The sequence below is a fragment of the Phascolarctos cinereus genome, unplaced genomic scaffold, assembly GCF_003287225.1.
Source record: "Phascolarctos cinereus isolate Bilbo 61053 unplaced genomic scaffold, phaCin_HiC Scaffold_7;HRSCAF=346, whole genome shotgun sequence".
Classification (NCBI taxonomy): Eukaryota; Metazoa; Chordata; class Mammalia; order Diprotodontia; family Phascolarctidae; genus Phascolarctos; species Phascolarctos cinereus.
In genome coordinates this window covers 150,444,020-150,458,140 of record NW_027556180.1, presented here as the reverse complement: position 1 = coordinate 150,458,140, position 14,121 = coordinate 150,444,020, and the positions used below count along the sequence as shown (strand labels likewise).

The window sequence follows — 14,121 nt, the reverse complement described above, 5'->3', positions numbered from 1 at the left end:
TATATCTCTTTATGTTACTTAATATCTGGAAGGTTAGGATCTTAAACTTAGGTAACACTGATTGCTATTTATTCATATAATTAAGCTTTTTTTCAGGAAAAGTGCACAAGAAATCCAATTAATTAGTAAGCAAAAATAACAGAGTCATGTTTCCTTTAGGGAAAAGAACAAAAGCTACACAGACTGTTCTGTCTTCAGCTGGGTACCAGCAGGGTTATAAGAGCTAGAATGTGGTAATTGGTGTCTAAGAGCCTCACAAAAATTTTTTTTAAAAAGCTGTTAAGTATGAGTTAAACAGGAAAGTTGGCAAGCTGGTTATTCTTATATGCTATTCTAGTGAATCTCAGAGTAGACCAGAAGTCACCGTCTTTTTTAATATGCTCCATATTACCAACTTCATCCTCCCTGCCCCTCTTCCCAACACACACACAGACACACACACACACACACACACACACACACACACACACACACACACACACACCCCCTACCTACCTACCTACCTACCCACCTACCTACCTACCTACCTTTTGGAAGGGAATAAGCATTTATATTATGCAGAGCCTAAGCAACTTGGCCAGAGTCACACAGCAACTAAGTATCTGAGGTCATTTGAACTCAAGGCTTTCTGACTTCCAGACCCAAACATTGCACCACCTAGCTCAGAAAGAAACTTTGCAACATCTAAATAAGTTGAGCTACATACCTTTCTCCTGACCTCTTCTTCATCATCTGTCCTTGTACAGGTCTGGTCATTCAGCAGTGGGCTGACTAGTGGAGATGATTGCTTGGTGTCAGGGCTCAAGTTTGGAGATAAGGTCATGTTTGCTGCAGTCGGTCCTCCCTGAGAGTTGATTGACAGTTCTGAGAGATGAGGACTACCAGTCAGGGAGCCTGTTTGGGGATGGGAGATTTTAAACAACAACAATAACAAAGTAATTTCTACAAGGACCTGGTTTACTATTTCATAGCTTTATGACTTTGACTAGTATTTGGGAAACTAAATACTGTTAGCTCCTTAATAAATTGCTTCTCTGAATTCCAGCTGCCTTTACAGCTAAAGATACCAGAATGAGGATAACTGCCACATAACTAAACTTCCATTAGCTAATTTAAGATAACGTATGAATCTCTCTGCTATACCCAGATTGTAACTGTAAAAGTTTAAGAGTATGCTACATACAAAATAGTATTCTGTTCTCTTGGGTACTATAATTGCTCCTAAAAATTAGTCCACAAAAATAGTACATTTCACAAAGAGATGTGGGTAAATCATTAGGAAATAAACTATACTAATAGGAATCTAAATTATTAATGCGTTTTGGAAGAAATGCACTATCACATCATAGATAATACAAAAGGAAAGCAACTAATGCCTCATTTCTACAAAGAACAGAAGCAAGCTTAGAGTACCTGGTAGTGTCACTCCATGCTTCTCTCACTGTTTGAGATAGAAATACTAGCATCACATTTACATGCAAAGCTCATCATTTTGTATGTGCAAAGCTGGAGATCATGAGAAATTACCACAAATCCACTTTATGTAGCAAAAAGTGACAGTCAATTCTCTGTACAGGGAGATACAGAATATTAAAAATCCTAAAAATGTGTTCATGTTCTCTTCAAAAGTCAACCAGGTTACTGAATGTTTAAATGAAAAGGCTTGTCCAAATATTCAATTTCCCTTTCTTTAATATCTAACATACCATAGTTTTTTAAAAAAATCTTAATTTAATCTGGATTCTACTTTACACTTTAAAAATTTCAACAAGGAAGCTGCTGATTTCAATGACTAATGTTTGGTCACCAAAGTAAAAATATTTAACCTATGGAAGCAACAATAATTAAAAGCAAAGAAAATATGAAGACTACTTCTATTTTGTAGATTGTAATGTCTGGCCTGTTGGCTGCACAACATTAAAGTAAGGCTCATTCCAATAAGGCACAATAACAACAGAGGTAAGACATGTGAAATATAATTTGTTTCAGGGAGCACTTCAAGTTGATCAATCTTTGACCTTTCATCTCTTGCTTTTAGATTGGTTAATATTTACTTCATGATTATTGAAAAAACTACAATAAAAACCAGGGAGAGGTAGCTCAAGTGATTTCAGCATTGTGCTAACAAAGCTAAAAGGTAATGGATGTAATCTTCATATTGGTCATATCACTTCACAAAGAAAAAGCCATCAACAAACTTCCCCAGCCTCAGTCGGCACCCCCTAATTAGCCCCAGACAGGTCTCTCACAAAGGCATCCTGTTCACCATCAGCAAGTGTATGAAAAGCCACCACTTCTGGAAAAAACAGATGAGAGTATATGTTCTATTGGTAGTGATCTTTGTAGAGAAAGAATAGAAAATGAGTATTTTAAAAGGTAAATTAAAAAGTTAACCACTTTTACAGCCAGAGAGAACGCACAAAAGACAATACGGTGTTATTTAGTTAGCACCCAGTTTCACCACACATTACCATGCCCAGTACAATCCCAGAGAAAGGCCAGAGCTTGCTTCACAAATGTCAATTTTATTGACACTACTAGTACATAACTGAATACAATGATAGCAAAAGTATTGAAACGTCACGTAGAAATGGTGAAACCAATTTAAAAGGCAATTTTTAAAAGAAGTACTATACTACTCTTCATAAATCACATAAGAAAAAACTTTATTACTCTAGATTTGATTTACAAGAGAACTTCTGGTACTTCCTCTGCCTAATATCAAAGATTACACATGCTTTGAGCACTCACGAGTGACAACCTTGGGTGACTTTCTTTAATCAGACCATAATTACCCAGGGCACCTGTAGGCTGACCTACAGCCCTTATATGGTCACTTAGAATAACAAGAGGTTCATATTCTGAGTAGCTGAGTTTTAAAGTACACCAGATGAAACAACAAGCAATTGTATAATGGCTCTGCATTCATGACCGTTCACTTTTGTACTCTGGTGTCTTGTGTCAGATAAGACAAGCACCAGCACAGTGAACACAGCAACAGGACTAGTCTGAATGGGGATTGGGAGAAAGCAATTGGTTGTAGGACCATGCCCAACAAACAGGCATGACGAAAGTACCTCATTTGTTTGGAGGGGGAAAATAATGGTGACTAAATTCAAATACAACCACTACCACACCCACAGGAAGGAAAGAAGCTATCCTTGTAGTTGGGAAAGTTTCAACTAGAAATCTACTTGGGAAAAAGTCTGAACTACAAAAAGGAGCACAGCAGACCAAAAGGACCAAGCTCATTGGAGAATACATGTAAGAAAAGAAGAAAATGCCATTTAAAAGCAGACAGTCTGAAATGCATTTGACTAGTTCAGAGACTGGCAATAATAGACAGTGGAAAGTAGACTTCATTACAGCCAGTATAATTCACAGCAGTATGGACAAACTCAGTATTTTTCAATAGATAAAACCTACTACATTTCACAAATACCATATACATTTTCCCCCCCTTTGTGATGCTGGTTAAGTATCAACAATCTAATTAGATTTATCAATTTATATTGCTTCAGACTAGCTTTAAATATTTATTTAGTGTATACAGGAGGAGTCAGGAAGTTTAAAACTGGTAGAAAGAGTAGCACAGAAATTGTCCTATCAATAAATTGTCAAGTACTCTTGTCTGCAAGTCTATTAACAATTCCAAGAATTCTAAATACTAAGGACAACACCTGAGGCTTCCTGAAGGTCATCTTTATGCCCATATAAAGTTGTCAAGAGAACTGACTTTGGAGTTAGAAGACTAGGTTTAATCCTGACTAATTCTTACCAGCTAGATGGCTTTGGGCAAGTCCTTTTGCATGGGTCTCAGTTTCTTCTACTGAAAAATGAGGGTACTGGATTAGATGGCCACTGGTCCCTTCCATCTCTAGATCCAGGATCCTATAATTTCATAATAATAATATCTGACTCTTTAAGATTGGCTAGTTAGCTCTGAAAGTACCAATGGAGTCTTAAGGCACATTCTCAACCTGTAAGTAGGTATATCTTGAAGCATTTTAGAAAGTTGATACTTGTAGTCACAAAAGTGGTGGGGGGAAGAGAAGAGGTTCAAACAATAATGACTAACTTAATTTAGAGGCTATTTACAATCCAGGCAATCAGTAAAATATGCTCACAAAGGTAAAGAATAATTTATTTAGCATTTTTTAAATTACCTTGAATTCTACTTCAATATAAAACTATCTGACCAAATTGATGACATTTGGAGCATACACAAACCTAATTCTATACTATTTGTGTATCCTCTGGAAATTGTAAAGAGAAATAACATCAGGATGTTTAAAGTTAGTTGTCTACACAATATACTGAGTAATTTTGTCACTTATTTTTCTCCTAAGATAGTCTGTTTTGAAGTATGGTTTTGAGTTAGCTTGTCTCCTAGATAAATGCCCATGTCACATGCTCTGATGCTCTTCTAGGAGGCCCCAGGTCTAGGGACATTGGGGGAGAAGTCATTATTAGTTCATTTTTTTACAATGAACTTTAGTTCTTCAGTTTTCCAATCTTTTCCACACTTCTTCTCACCCCAAGATGCTAGTCCTTTAAAAAAGTCTCAAAGTAAATGTGTAATTTTACCAGCCCCTTTAAGTAAATAGCTAAGTATTATGGCAAAAGGGAGAAAGACAGGGAAAAGAGATGAGGTTATTATAAAATTAAATTATACATTGAAAGTTAGGAGGCTTTGGAAATGTTATGGACATTTTTACTGTTTCCAGAAGTTCAGCTACAATTTTTTGAAACCTTCGAATAGATCTAAAGGTTAATGGCTTTCAAATTCTCATCTCTCCCAATGATTTCTCTAGGGACATTACTTTTTTTTTTTCACCACTTCAATGTGCCTCAAGAGATTGAGCATTTAGCTGGAAGACATTACACTGTCTCCATGGAATGGAAGCCCTTTAACATATTAAACCCCAAGGGAAGCATTTCTAATAACTGCCTTTAAAATTCCTTTTAAATGTACATATTTATTCCCCTGATACAGAGTTGAGTTCCAAAATAGCACAGCAATGGTATTTACTGTACTTTTCAATTTATCACCCAGCACAAAAGCCAGTTGGGCTCCTTCATTTTATTAATTTAAAACACACTCATAATTCTGTTTTACTGGCAGCTCCAGGGAAGAGGAAATTTGCAGGGTCACACATTGGAGAGGCATGTCAGCATTTCCCCCCATAGCCTCTTAATCATGAGAACTATAATATATTTAGGGTGAGAGTTTATGATTAACAACCCTCATTTGGCTTCTGTATACACTATGACTTTGTTATCCGGTTTGGAAGTGAGGGGTTGTGCCCAAGCTGAACATTAAACAAGCAAATTTATGTCTTTAGAGCTATAATTCAAAGGGTTGAGTTATTTTTTTTAAATAGGAAAAATCAAATTTCTGAGATAGAATCTTGAGCAATTTAATTCTATTCTTCAAGGCTTGCAAGAGTCTGCTTAGTCATTGAGAAGACAGGAATGAAGTAATTTGTATTTTTAAATTGGTTCAACATGTGAACTATCCATACATTTGCAGATGGCTATAATTGACAAAAAATACTAGAATGTTTTCTCAGTGTCCCTTTTGAAATATAAATAAGTCAGAAATACTTTAAATATTCTCTATGCCTTTTTCAGCACCTCAAATAAAGATTACATAATCAAAATCTGTTTAGCTGTTTTCCAGAAGCCACTTCTAAAACATTTTGGTCTTCCATATTTTCATCCTAAAATACCAGAGATCTTTATCTTTGAGTACCAAGATATGATTCAAAGGCACATAGAGGAAACAGATGAAAACAATTTTTTTCTCCCTTTTTTAAAAAGGACTTTTTGAGAGCTATAAGAATTGCTTTCAAAAAGACTACAGTGAAATCTGTCTATAGATTTAACGTATCCCTGAAGATCACTTTTCTATGGAACCATCACTAGGTAGGGTTTCCTTAAGAAGGCTTTACGACAGTTTAATGTCTATCTATATAAGGCTTTCTCTGAATGACTTTGTGAAATTGGCCTTAGGGATTTTTTTTTAATTTAAATCATTTCATGAGAATAACTATTTTACAGGATTACTAGTTTATTAGGGATGTTGTCCTATAACTGTTAACATAAACAAGTTGCAAGGACAATGAGGTTGTCTATCTATAATAAAGTCCTTTGAGAAAAGTTTCACCAACAGCTAAACATTAGCTTAGGAGCTCATAATCAAAAAACTCAGAAAAGCAAGAGAAACAAATTTTGCAGGAAAAAAAGAGATGCTATTAATGGAGAAATAGTGCTGGATAACTAATGCATTACCTTGCTCTGACATATGGGGAAGACAAGAAAGGAAAACCTCCTTTATTTGATCATGGTGGTGGTGGTGGTGGTGGTGGTAGTGGTGGTGGTGGTGGTGGTGGTGGTGGCAGGGTCATGAGGTTAGGGAGTATAACACATCATACCAATGGAAAATATCATCTTGTACTTGGGACAAAGCTTCAGCCATCAGTGAGATAGAACAGTTAAACCATTGACAATTTTTACAGCAAAGATACCTGTTAGAACAAGTAAAAGCTTTCAGTTTAGATAACAAAAGATATTAATACCGTGCATACAATGTTACATGAGTTTGGCTTGACATGCTGAAAGAGTCACCAAGCTCAGTGTTATTGGGAGAAGCCAGCAACCCTTCAAGTGATACAAATCCATGCTTTATTGATATACTGCAATATTAGGCAGTGAAAAAGATGAAATCAGACAGTGCTTGGCTGCAGCTCATCTACATTTAGGGTTAACATCTTGCTCAACAAGACCTGGGATAGATCAAATCTAAAGGTCATACTTATGCTTCCCATTTTCTTTCCCCCTAACCCCACAACATTTTTTTACAAGAAATAAAATTGATGTAAACTGTCCAGTGCCACACTTAAATATCAGGAACACACACAGTTAAAATGTGAGACCCAATCCTTCATCTAATTAATCCCTTCTGTAAACGACTGCCATAGACACTGTCAGTTTCAGCAAGATATCTTCCCACAACTACAGTGGTCCTGCTTGCTTCAAAATAAGTCTCCAAATATATAAATGTTGAAAAATCACAAGAAAGGCACAAGAAAATGAAGTATAAAAAGGATACCCTCCAAATGGCAGCAGAGGCTAGTCTGCCCTCCTTTTATTTCACCCACCTCTAAGGAAGTATGGTTCAGAGAAGTAAGCCAGAGCTTTTGGGTTACTATGATCACTATTTGAAGTGAACAGGGTCACTGTATGTGGGAAAAACAGGTATTCCAAGTACAAATAGGTATTCTGCAGTTAAAAAAAAAAGACATCAGACAGCGCTCCAAATAATGCAAGGAACAGAAGGCACACCATGCTTTGAGGATAAAGACAGAACATTGAAAAGATTTTCTTCCAGAGAGGTCCATGCTGACAAAACAGTGCATACAATGGATCAACAAAATAAAAATGCTTTTTTCTTAAACTTTATTAAACAAATGACAAAAATGAGAATGAAGTCCCCAGCATTTTCTATGTAAAAATTAATTTGGTTTGTTAGAGATTTTTATTAAAAATATATTCTCTATGCTGCCTTATATATACAAACAAATTTTAAAAACACAGAAAGGGATTAATGATATACAGCCAAGCTTATGAAATTTGGTTAGTTTTCCCAAGTCAATTTCTCAGGAGGAAGAAGTGAGGGGAAAGGGGATTTATTAGCACATCAGCCATTTTAAGTGCTTACTGAGAAAGCAACAAGTTTAAGCTCTGAACTATGTAAGACCTACCTTTAATCTCACCATAAATCATCACAGGCAGAATGACAACTGCATTCTTCTCACCAAGGAAATTTGAAACACATGAAAAGGAACTGTTAACCCACTTTCTTGGGCCAGAAAGCTCTTATCTAATGATTGTGAGCTCACGGGTCATCACTGTCACCTTTCACTCTATTCCAAATGTTCAGGTGGACTATTTGTGCCTGACCTGTGGTAGAGCTTTCTGAGCTCCTATTGGTCTGATCACCCACAGTCAGACACACTGTATCTTGACTCCAACATAGTGACGTCATTTTGGTCCTCTTTGAGAATGGACAACAACCACTTCCCACTCTATCAAAGACATTTTACTTTTTCATGCTTTAAAACTCACTGAAAAAAAATCAATTCACAGTGAAATAAAACCAGTTTACCCCCATCGCTGTATCTTACATAAGAGCCAATTATTTTAAAGATTTCACACATTCACTAGACTATGCACACAAATTGTGTGTGTGTGTGTGTGTGTGTGTGTGTGTGTGTGTGTGTGTGTGTGTGTTTAATTCCTCTTCCTTGCCTGTTATATGTTCAAGGGAAGTAAGTAGCCCTCCATAACATTCTGAACAGATCACACCTGGCATAGGGGAGTTAACACCCTACTGGTATGGCAATATCAATTTGTTGTACTCCATGAAGACCAGCTCCCAAACATACAAAACTTGTCAACATCCATGTATCTTATGTCACCGTCCTCTTAACCCTCACTAATTTGTAATAAAACTCTCTGATTTCAAACCATATTCCAAAGTTACATTCCAAGGAATTTTCTTAATATTCATTCACTGGATTAAGTCAGTTGAACTTGAACACACTTTTGGGAATACAAGTGTACAAGCTGCCTTCCACATACAAAATTTCCAAAAAATTCTGGCAAAAGGGAAAAAAACCCTGATGCTTAAATGCTACTGTAGGATTTACAGGGCTAGTACCTCACACTTGGGTTGAATCATACTTAAATTACCCCAAATTGTTGAGACTCTACCTTGTTTTTAAAGTTTTTTTTTTAAAGAAAAAAAAATTCATCCAGATTCCCTGGGATGTTTAATAACTTTTATTGCTGGCTATTTTTCAGTATGATGAACCTCATGGCCTCATGCTAAAGCTGAAATATATTTCTTCTTAGGTCCTTACTAAGGCAATAAATATGCTGGTCAACTTTCGTGGCAAGAATATTTTTGAAACCTGTAAATTTTTTCTCTAATCTCATATGTATAATACTTTTATGGATCCATTAACATAGACATAATCTATATCTTTCATGGAGAATCTCCTTAGAATTGTGCCCTTCTTCATTGGTACAAGGAGCTATAATGTTCTGACTTACTGGACACTTTTAAAAATTATCTAAGAGTTTTATGGGTCTTTGGCAATGACTCCTGGGAATAGAACACAAGCAGCAAATGTAATGTATGAAAAGTGACCATGATACACTCCTTTATAAATCTGCCTTTAAACACCTCTAGATATCAAACGCTAAAGACATACATTTCTAATAAAAAATAAAGATGTGTATTGTCTGATTAAAAAAAATACTCAAGAAACTTTAAAGAACGGATATCAAGCACTTCTTCAAGGGCCTAATTGGCACTCAGTAGTAGAGTACCTCTAATTAAGTTGTTTTCTATAACAGGTGAGCCTTTTATTTCATTCTCAATGTCAAGAACCACCAGTATAACTCTCCTCCCTGGCTCAGTAAAGTAGAAATGGGAAAATAAATAGAAGAGATAAAAAATTAAAATAATTATAGTCTGAGTCTGTGAGTACTTATTAACTCTACCAGCCAAATATCCCAGACTAGTGAGAAGTATAATTTAATGATGAGATTGGGATTGTTTTAGGTAATATCCCATCTAGATTACACTTTTCTTCTATTCTATGCAATTGTGCATCCCAAATCATGAGTTAATTTTACATTGCTGACAGTTCTCCCCGTCCCTTTGAGACAAAAAGCAATCAAGGAAACGTGTATTTCTCTTTTTAAAAAATTCAAATTTCTTTATTTTGTGACATCTTAACACTGACCTAAAAAATTTATGTCAACCTTAAATATAGGCCAGTGTTGAGGAAAATTTATAAGTGCTCTAAGTATTACATTTCATTCAACTGACCAGAAGCACATGGAATCAAACCAAGGGGAAAATACACTGCCAGCATGTTTTAATGCTGCCAGGGTAAACTACTCTAATCTCCAACTGTATCTAATAGCTTATTTGGGAGTAACTCTCCTTTGTGCATGGCTAACTTAGTTCAATGGAATAGCATAACAAAATGGACATTTCCAGGGGCCTCTTTTGAAATGTTCACGCCTGTAAAGCCATGTATGAAATTAGTGGGAAGTATGCGTATATAAATTTTATCTCCTATACGTGACATATAATTTTCAAGAGAAATGGGGACTAACAGAACATGTGCTATTTGAATTGTACTCTGTGACTGACTTACTTCATTCCATGTACATATTACAAGCCTCTGAACATACTCACATTTTTTAATCAACACAGCTAATCAGGAGTAAAACTAGACTTGTCTTATTAGATGACGCGAAAGCCACATAAGTGAAGTGAAAACATCACTGGACTTGCTATCAGAGGATATGGGTTCAAATTTCTGCTCTGCCACTTACTAGCTGCCTGATCTTGGGCAAAGCATTTGACCTCTCTAGGTCTCAATTTCTTCACTTGCGAAATGAGGGAATTTAGATAATTTCAAAAGTTTCCTACAGCACTAAATCTATAATGATGATGAAAATGTTATCTGTATAAAATCACACCTATTAAAAGTAACTCAAGTTCATTACTATTAGAAAAATGACAGGAAAAATTTGAGGGACAGTGAGAAACTCCTTTTCTTTAGAAAAGTATCCTATTTTGGGGGAATCCAAGGATTCTTAAGAGTGATATGGCTGACTTAAATAGGTTGAAAATACAGAGACAGAGAAAAGTCTTCAGAAAAGAAAGTATATAAATTCAAATTCAGTTTAACACCAGTGAAAGAAAAAGAATTTACTTAATCCAGAATTGAATCTATACAACAGCACAGTAATCTGCCAAAAGGTAAAAAACTTCAACCAGTTATTTGGCCCCACAGAAAATACTTTGATTTTTCACTAAACCACCAGATTGTTTCAGTATTACATAGACAAAACCTCAGTACCATACATCATTCACTTTCGTAGAGGGGGAGTAGAATGGTCTATCATCTATTATACAAGCTGGCATAAGAGTGAGCCTTGAAGTAATTGTGAATTCTCTACTAATGGATATTACCTGCGGTTTCCTAGGCTGATTCCTAGGAGAAACTACCAATGAATTCAAATATTGGTAAGTTATAAGAGCTATGGGTCAAGACTTTAAGAAAAACTACATATGGCAGAAATTTGGGACTGATATTGCCTTTGTCATTTCTCAGTCATGTGTTAAAATACACAATAATTTCATGGGCAAAATATTTTAAGAGCATTGGTACTTAGAAAATGCAAACATAACCAGTAGTGTAGACTTGGGAGTATATCTAAAATGGTGCGCTCTACTGATATGCAAATGTTGTCTGAAGCCAGGCATATCACACATTGCTTCTCCTATAATTGCTCTGCCAATTCTCCCTCACTCTCTATGAGTGTAATATGTTGGCTTTGAAGCCATTCTTGAGAGTAAAATTTGAATGGTTCTTATTTTAAATGGCAGAGGCAATTTATCACAGCTCAATGATAAGAGTTCTGGCAAATTCCCAAATTCCCATCACACATCTAGGAAAGAATCTGGCCCACAGACTGCCTTTAATTAAATGTCTGTCTAATCACACAACTTCAATAGCATACAGATGATTGTCATAGAGAGTTGGAATTACTCACTTTCACATTATGGAACTCATTAAGTACATTTCTTCACACTGAAAGAATTTCTTATAGGTTGATTCAGCCTTAAGGAGAAAAAAAAACCTAAACAACAAAAAACATTTTGCAGTCTGAATATCTTGCAATATTATCCAACAAAAGAAAAGGAAAATACTAATTAGTAAGCATGTGGGAATGACTGCCAAGCCTTCTATATTAAAATATGATTTGTTTTACACACCTGAGCCTTAAAATCATTAACTCCTAGGACAACTATGATATGTTGGTCATTTAAAGGGTTATTCTGACTATAGAGTAATAGGCTCTAAAGATCATATATTGCTTTAAAGAAAGTGAGCAACAGTTGATCCACCTGACAAGAACCACTTTTGGCATCTGAGTAAATTTTTAACATCCTCCTACCCTACTACAGAACTTACTTATACATATTTGTGCTCATATGCCACACAATCAGATCTGTAGGATAAAGTGAAATGTGTTTAGAGAATGGAAAGTTTCTGGGGAAAAAGAGTCCAGAGGAGGTACTGACAGAGTCCCTAGCTTTCATCCTATGTTATACACCATGTGCAATATGCAACGTATATCACTGAGGCAGCTAGACGGTGCAATGGATAGAGCACTGGCTCTGGAGTCAGCAGGACCCGAGTTCAAATCCAGCCTCAAACATGCTAACTCACTAGCTGTGTGACCTTGGGCAAGTCACTTAACCCTGACTGCCTCGCCAAAAACAAAACAAAAAAACAAAGCATGTCATCTATTTGTTTAACTGGGTTATAAAGGTGTTTAGAATAATTCTCTGATTAGTGTTTAAAAACTTTTTTTAATATGTTAATGTAAGATAGGATGCCTTCTATAAATAACAGCATCCACTATATTTTTGATTTTCTGAGGACACTAATAGGTGTGCCTTTAAAAACTATATGCTTAGGGATCTGCTGACTGAAAACTAATGATACCAACATTAGTCCTTGCAGAAACACTAAAGAAGTAGGAGTACATAACCTCCACAGAAGTCATCCACTGATGTCTCATCTTGTAACAGAGGCAACCTAGGATTCCCAGAGGTTACACATGTGCCATTCCAAATTTGGAAGGTTCTACCAAGTTGGAAAGGTTCCAAGTGCAGACCCAGTGATGATCTGTATGTTTCCAGACCTAAGACTAAGTTCAAGCTACACTAGAATAGCTTAAGACCTTGCTGGTCACTAGGTGATCACAATTTTAGCCATGGCAACTGGTTTCCATCTTTGTCACTACAGAGCGCATTCACATCAAATAAATCACAACCACTTCAAGTCTGGAACCCTATAAAGAGTAGATAAAGCACACATCTTGGTTACTACAAAATGAAAAGAAGAAAACTGCTTAAATACCAGTGAAAAGGTAGACAGTTTTGTCCTCACAGACATCTATCTTAGAACTAAACACCTTCTCTAAAATACTTGATATCAAACTACGTCTGAGAAAGCAAACCAGCTACATTGTACCCATGTGCCTTTGAAAATTCTTCTCTGGTATTTATACACTGTACACTGTATAAGGTTTCAATGCATTTGACTACCTATTTCAGAAACATATTATGTAAGTGTCAACAGAAGAAAAGAATTGAGGGTATACATATGAACAATGTACAGCTAAAGACTCCACAGGGTGATACACCTGGTTCCACTCAATCTACATTTGAATGCAGTCAGGGGCACTCATTTGACATCAATTTCTAAGTAAAAAACATTGGCACGTACAAGAAAACTTTTACTTTAACAAGATCTAATAGCTCTGCCTCCAAATAACTATAAGAATCAGATAGTCATACCATTTATCAGTCAACTATTATTCCCTATGGAAATTCTATACGATTATTACCACTCTCCAAATCCAAATATTCATCCATTAGAGAACATTCTAAACTGAAATATGGAGATAAATTAAAAGAAAAAACCAAACTCATTTCTATAAAGTACCATATGTAATGCAAAGAGCCCTAGTCTGGGAGTTAGGGCGGGTGAGTTTTTATTTATGGTTCTGCCCCTAATTAGTCACATGATTCCAGGCAAGTCACTTTTGCTTTCTAGGCATCATTTTTCTCATCTGTAAAATATGAATGTTGAATTAGATGACCACTAATGATACTCTCAAATCGAAAATTCAGAAATTCTGTGAAATAATTAAACCTGAAAAAAAAACCCCACCTAAGTATGCTCATAGTACCAACATCTTTCAAACTCATCAAGAATCAAGCTGAATGTTAAATCACCCTCTGAATCAGTAGGAAAATGGAAGTTTTCCAGAACCAACAAAAAAAAAACTGTACTAAAACTGAGTAAGTTTTAAGAATATTTAAAACAGTCTGATCAACATTCATGTGGGCAGATAATTATTTATGGTTCACTTAAGGTCAACTGATATTTTTGTTGAGCATATATTACTGCCAAATTCTACTTAAGTTAGCCAAATATATCCAGTTCTTCCTAC

General features: G+C 35.8%; 1 protein-coding gene across 2 annotated transcripts in view; it reads right to left on the bottom strand.

The window, feature by feature from the left end:
• FARP1 (FERM, ARH/RhoGEF and pleckstrin domain protein 1) overlaps window positions 1-14,121 on the bottom strand; it is a 338,317-nt gene that overhangs the window by 58,280 nt on the left and 265,916 nt on the right. For both annotated transcript variants that reach the window (XM_020963963.2, XM_020963962.2), the window contains exon 14: window positions 707-894. In XM_020963963.2, the coding sequence (XP_020819622.1) occupies window positions 707-894 (188 nt within the window). The remainder of the gene's footprint in view (window positions 1-706; window positions 895-14,121) is intronic.